Raw genomic sequence first — 6,516 nt, forward strand, 5'->3', positions numbered from 1 at the left:
GCCAAAAATCAAGGAAGAACTACCCTCTTATTTTCTGGAAAACAGATCACATGGTAAGGTAAACTGTGTGTCTCTCAGCAGAGGGAGGTGCACGCCTATCACTGCCTCACTTGTGCTGGCTTTTTGGATTAACTATACTCATCAGCCCAGAGAGCTCCACAATTACTGAGAGGTGAGACAATTTTGCTTTAAAAAAGAAAAGAAAAATCAATCATGAACTACCCTTTGCAAGTCCCTTTAGTTAAGACTCACAGGATAGGCTACTTCCATAACCTCGGAAGGACCAAAGATTCTGATCTGCACAACCAGAAAAATGAGGGAACAGCCAAGGTAACAGACTTGAGAGCAATGCAAAATGAATACATCAATCTCTCATTTACCCATCGCCCTCATGGACCCTCCATTTAAAACTGGATCACAAGCACACTGCCTTCTCAGTCAGAGGGCACAGAACATGGCCTAGCCTCTGCCTGAGGACCTGATGTCATCTCTAGCCACCTGCCCACCTTCCCATTCATCCAGAATAAGGCCCCAGCTCGACTGTCCTATTACCCCATGGTCAATCACACTGCAGTGACCTCGAGGGTCACGATCCTGGTTCCCACACTAAGCCCCCTGCTCTCCGAAACCTTTCAGCTGCTGCCTTTTTCAAGTTTTCCGGGTTTTGTCCTCTGATGCCAGTCATTATTTCTTGCCACCCTCTGGGGTTTATCTTAAGCAATTCCATCTCCCCCAGATCTCACTCCTTTGAGTTACAGTAGGCTCAGCACTGGGAGTGTTGAGTCTGTCCACACTGACTTAAAACAAGAGGACACAGGCTCTTTCATGAGTCTGATGGGAAGGCCTGTGTAAAATCTCTTTTGGATTCCAACTCTAATCTTTTTTTTCCTATTCTCAAGTTTTCAGCTGAGTTTTGTATAGAGACTGTTGGATAAGTGTCATTCAGGTAATCGAGGTGTTGGGGAAATTACACTTTCCAGGGAGTCTGGACATTTCTAAAAAAGGAAATCACAATCTAGCAACCACTCTCAAAAAATGGGCATACTATCCTGAATAAGGTGTGATTATTTATAATTGCCCTGGAAAAGCTAACTTTAAACTGACTAGAATGCCTCAAGGACAAGAAAGGAGGGCCATGTCCCTGCTTTTCATTCATCCCATCACAGCCTTGCTGGAGAGTAACAGAGGAAATCAAGGCTGTGCCTCAGCTTGGCCCACAAGGGAATCAGAAATACAGGTGTCAAAACAACTAATTCAGCCTCTCTAGTGCCAGAAGCTCTCCATAATGTGATTCACCTAGAATTTCCATGGGGAATCTCAGTCCTGGAGAATACTTAGTATGGATGTTTACCGTAGCTGTAACTTTGTCCCAGTCTGTTACAAAGGCCCGAAATCCTTCACCAAACAGAGTACCAGCTGTCCTGTGGAGGGGAAAAGCAGTAACATAACCAGGAGGAAAACAGGTGTATGGAGAGTGCGTTTGGAGAAAAAGGGGTCAAGAGGATGAACAAAGCTTGAAGCACTTGTGAGATTCTTCTGAATCCTCAAGGACCATCCTGTCAGTCAAAGGAACTACCAAGGAATCCACTGATTCCCAAGGCAAGGCGAAAGATTATGAATTATTATGACAACACCTGGGTGAAGACCCTATCACAACCAGAACCTGAAGGCTGCAAACACACAACTACATGATCACAGAATTAAAAACGAACAGTAATGCAAAGTCAGAAATGACACGCTAATTTCCCAAGGGGACTTTTGGGAAGAGGGATAAATTTAAGCATTTTAAAATAAAGCCTGGTTTCTCTGTCTTTATTCTGGGAAAGAGAGGCCCTCCCTCCTCCTGAGGGCAGCCCACAGTAGGAGCATGGTGAAGTGCACTGTGGGCCCATCATCGTTTGACACGTACTTGAGGGATTCCAGAATGGTCTGGCGGTGCTCGGCGGCTTTTAAGCGGATCTGTTCCCTGATGATGTCTGCGTTCTCTCTCTCTGCTCGGGCTCGAGCACGGGTCTCTGCCTCTATACGTAGCATCTCATTCTTATGCCGCAGCTCCATTTCCCGTTCCACAGTGGCTTTTTGAATGAAAAGAAAAGAAAAGCAAGTGCTCTTTCCTCCCAGATTTATACTTCTGTCATGAACAGAACTGAGGGTGGTGCAGGGTTACAAAATCAAAGGAAAGGAAAACAGAAGTAAGTCCCTTTCAGATCCAAAGAAAAATTCGATTAAAAATGTTTTTATATTGTCAAAATCAATGCAGATAGAAAAAAAAATAATAAAGCTGAGGGGGAAGGAAAGAGAAATATCTTTTTGCTCCTAAAAAACCAGTTATTTAAGACACAGCCCTACCCCCCTCATACCTGGAAATATATGGAGTGTTCAAAAAATCTTAGGGCAGGACTCTTTCATAACTTCCAAAATATACATGCCACAAACTTACAAAAAAAAAAAAAAAGCCTACATTTTAAAGGTAACTAAAAATGTAAAATATTAATGTTCCTTATTAAAATTCAATAACTACCATCTCATGTTATATTAAGGACTCTAGTTGACTTCCAGACCCGATAAAAACTTTTATCACTTGCTTCTCAGGGCTGAAAGGGTTCTTTGCCATCCCAGCCTTAAGATCAAAGTTTCAATGTACAAGTGACAGTTCTGAGGGACCCCACAAGAAGTCTAATGGAGAGAGATTAGGGGCCTCCTCTAGTGATCCACCTATCTGAGAAACTGTGGTCCAGAAACTGTCACACTCACAATTCAAGATGACAAGGTGCCCTATCTTGTTAAAATTAAAATGCAGCAGCAAAACTTTTTAAAACTAAAGCACTAATTATTGTACTAAGGATAAAAGACAATTAAACTTTCAAATGATGTTTTTTTTGCAAATTTTTAGCATGTATACTTTTAAAGTTATTAAGTTTAAAACTGCATTAAGATTTTTGGGGCCCCTCAGTATAAAACCAAGTCATTCTCCAAAAAATGGTCAAAGAATATGGTCTTCAAAAGAAATGCACAAACTATCAACAACCAAAGAATAAAAAAAAAAGATTCTGGATCACCAATAAGAGAAATGCAGGTGAGAAAAATTCCGGTTTCACCTCATGGTCACAGAACTGGCAAGGCTGATCAGAGAGGACAACAACGGGCCAGGGAGTCACAAGCAGTTGGGGAGGCCCTACACTGGGCCAGCCATTCTGTCACAGGCCCCCAGTGTTCACATCTTCTGACCAGGGAGCTGGAGAGAAGAAACCTACCCCAAGAACATCAGTGACAGACAGAATGGTCCCTACATGTACAGATATTCACGGCAACGCTCTCGGCAGGGGCACAAAACTAAGCAAAGTGGATGGCCACCGACACAGAGCACACTAACAATGACAATGAGATGAAAAGGCCACAGTGCCATCTCTTACTTTTCCAGGATCCTGGCTGAATGCAAAGGCAAACAAGCCTGCCTAGAAGGCCTCTGTGGAAGGCCATTAAAGCAACAGGAACCAAGAGAAGCCACAAAGCCCTCCCCCCCAGGCAGCCTCAGGGGTGGGTGCCAAGTCTGCTCCCCAGGATCCCAGGTGCAGAGCTGCAAGGAGCCTTGGAGATTGTCCAGAGCACTTTCTTCACTTTACAGATGAGGAAACTAAAGTGGAGGGAGACAAGCTGACTTTCTTTTCTTTTTTTTTTTTTTTAAAGCAATCGGGGTTAAGTAACTTGCTCAAGGTTACACGGCCAGTTATTTCTGGGTGTGGTGCTAAGTATCTGAGCCCAGATTTGATCCCCAGGTCATCCCAACACTAGAGCCGGTGCTCTTACTCACTGTGCTACCTGGCCACCCCGTCAAGCTGACTTTCAAGGTGGTCCAGGTCCTCAGTGGCAGGGACACCCAGACCCCTGGCTGCCAGCCCAGGCAATGGTTAAGCCTGAGGCCCAGAACCCCTCTGTAATTCCCACATTTTGCCTGGATCAGAAGGATGTTTTCAAGTGGCTTCATTGCTGTTACTTTTATAATGTTCTGTTTAATTATGAAATCGACCCCGCATGAACACTTCACTAACTGTGTGTAATCATGAACTCCTCCAGAGGATTATGTTTAAAAAGCAGCCACTGAGCTGATCACAGCAGAAGCAATGAAACCGCTGCTTCCTTCCCAAGCTGAATTCTCGTGTTTCCTTGGCTGCATATTTCATCTCCATGAGTGTCCCATGACTCCTCCCTTGTAACACACAAATTAGCAGAGCTGAGCCAAACCAACCGAGGCTCTTCATTTCAATCCAAGCCCTCCTCCTCTTTCCTGGGAGTCCAGGACCTCTTCAAAGACTCCCCACAGTGCCTGCACTCTGGCTCCCAGGTGTGCGTGTGCCCAGTGCTCACTTGGCTGGCCTTACCTCTCCTGATCGCCTCCTGCTTCTGCACCGACTCTTCCTGTTTCCTCAAGTTTTCTTCATTGAGAAGTTGCTGAGTGAAAAACACACACAAGGCAGAAGAGAAGGTGAAGCTTTCAAAGTGATCATTCTGTGGCCAGTGGTCAGGAGTATGCTACAAGGGGTCTCTGGTCACAGATGACACACACATTAGAAAAGGGAGCCAGGCAGGCAGACCACTGACCACATGGATTTTAAATCCTCACTAGGGATGGAGGAATAAGACCACACTCCACCAAAAACCAAAGGTGGAAAATAAAATGAAAGTTGGGCAGGGCTGCTGCTCCCAAGGCTCTGGCAGCAGGATGGGAGATGTTGGCTCCACCCCCTGTGTGGCTGGTATCCTCCAGCTCAGAAGTCACTGCAGTAAGAAGCTCCCACTTTTAATTCCCGGGGGCTTTTCTGCTTTCCAGGAAAGCAGGGATGCAAGTCCCTCCTAAGGCCAAACACCTTCTCTGGTTACACTGCAAGGGGCCAGCTGGCTCAGTGTCCTTCCATTGGCATTTAGCAAGCAGGCCATGGGAAACACAAGAGCGGGGATTCACACACCAAATCTACTTCAGTTACAGAGTATTAACTCTGGTGCTGAGAATCAGCATCCCTGGCTGTTCCCCACTTGGCAAGCACTGTTGGGAAGGCTGTACTGAGAGTCAAAGGGAATATCCAAAGGGGCCTGGGAGCAGGACCTCATGCCTTCATTTGTGTCCCACAGCCCCACCCCTGGCAAAACGCCCTGCGGCAGAAATGGGTGAGTCTGGAAGGGAATACCAGCTCCCATGAGGTTCACAAGCATGCCCATACTCTTGGGGAAGCCTTTTGCCAAAAGCGAGTGATTTCAGAACTAATGCTACTTCCCTAGACAGTCAACTTTTTGAATTGTTCTCCCCACAATTAAATTTGAACGATGCACAAGAAAGAAGAATTCTCTGAGAAGAAAGAAGAAAGAGGTGATCTGCACAACTGGGAAAGCCAGAGGAGGTGAGATTATGAGCTCCAAGAGGCAAGAGCGCAGGCCGCTCACCCCTCCCGAGGCAAGAGCGCCTTCTCCTACACTTGAGTTTCCTTGCAATGGCCCAGGATGACATAGAGGGTACCCCCAGCCAGCAGGCCCCAGGCCCTTCCAAGGCCGGATATGGGGTCAGGGGGCAAGGGAGCACTCCCAGCTACTCTGCAACAAAGTGGGAACACTGTTACTAAACACTTCCAACTCTTTCTTTGGTGATCAGCATTATCCTGTTTAGGCACAGGCTGAGCTTCCACCTCCCCCCAATGAATCTTGAACCCAGGTCAGAGCGGTTGCTGAAAGCCAGGGTCAACACTGGAACTGACTGTGACAGCCCCGAGTTTCTAAGGCCTCCAGAGCGAGGGCTGACCCAAACAGCTGGTCTGAGGCAGAGAATCTGGATGACGACTCAGCCTCACTGTGAACAGATTCCAGGGGACGAGAGGGGACTGTGAGCACGGGGGCACTTAAAGCGATCCTTAGTCTCCTGACAGATACCAAAGCACATCACAATCTGTTAAAAATCCTGTGTCTCATCCCCATACACTCCAAAATATTTAAAGCAGAACTTTTTTGATAGCTAAGAATTAGCAATGTAAGTAGGTGCCCAACAACTGGGGAATGGCCAAATTGTGGTATCTGCATGTAATAGAATACTGATGTGCTCTGTGTGTATACAGAGAAAGATGCTGAGTGAAGAAAGGAAAGCCAAGAAAACAGCACACACAACAATGTCTGTCAGAAGAACAACGATGTACCAAAAGGTCAAAAGCCAGCTGAACAAAACCCTGGAGACCAAGCAGGGCTCATCTGCTATGTGAGAAGACACCCCAGCCTACTCTCCCTCACAGAGGTGGGAGGCCCACAGGTGTTCTACACTGCACGTGTTTTTGGATGTTTTCAAAGCACTGTTCAGTTGTGCTGATTTTTTTGCTTCTTAAAAAATGGTACCTGTCACGTGGGCTAGCTCTTGGGGAAGGGAAGGAGGAGGGACACAATGACATTATGGTGATGTGAGAAAGAGTCTGGATGACGACACACTGTCAATGTGAAAAAAAAAAAAAAAAAAAAAAAAAAAAAAAAAAACAAAAAAAAACA

At 45.9% G+C, this 6,516-nt stretch overlaps 1 protein-coding gene across 1 annotated transcript in view; it reads right to left on the bottom strand.

Moving 5' to 3' along the window:
* The window catches only part of LOC138154371 (ATPase family AAA domain-containing protein 3), a 62,569-nt gene that overhangs the window by 45,812 nt on the left and 10,241 nt on the right, over positions 1-6,516 (bottom strand). The window contains exons 5-7 of the mRNA XM_069079098.1: positions 4,380-4,449; positions 1,910-2,075; positions 1,352-1,421 (exon numbers count right to left, since the gene is read on the bottom strand). Of these exons, the coding sequence (XP_068935199.1) occupies positions 1,352-1,421; positions 1,910-2,075; positions 4,380-4,449 (306 nt within the window). The remainder of the gene's footprint in view (positions 1-1,351; positions 1,422-1,909; positions 2,076-4,379; positions 4,450-6,516) is intronic.

This window comes from Petaurus breviceps, unplaced genomic scaffold (assembly GCF_028583685.1).
Source record: "Petaurus breviceps papuanus isolate PSGF00001 unplaced genomic scaffold, PetGlider_PUasm1.0 91041, whole genome shotgun sequence".
Classification (NCBI taxonomy): domain Eukaryota; kingdom Metazoa; phylum Chordata; class Mammalia; order Diprotodontia; family Petauridae; genus Petaurus; species Petaurus breviceps.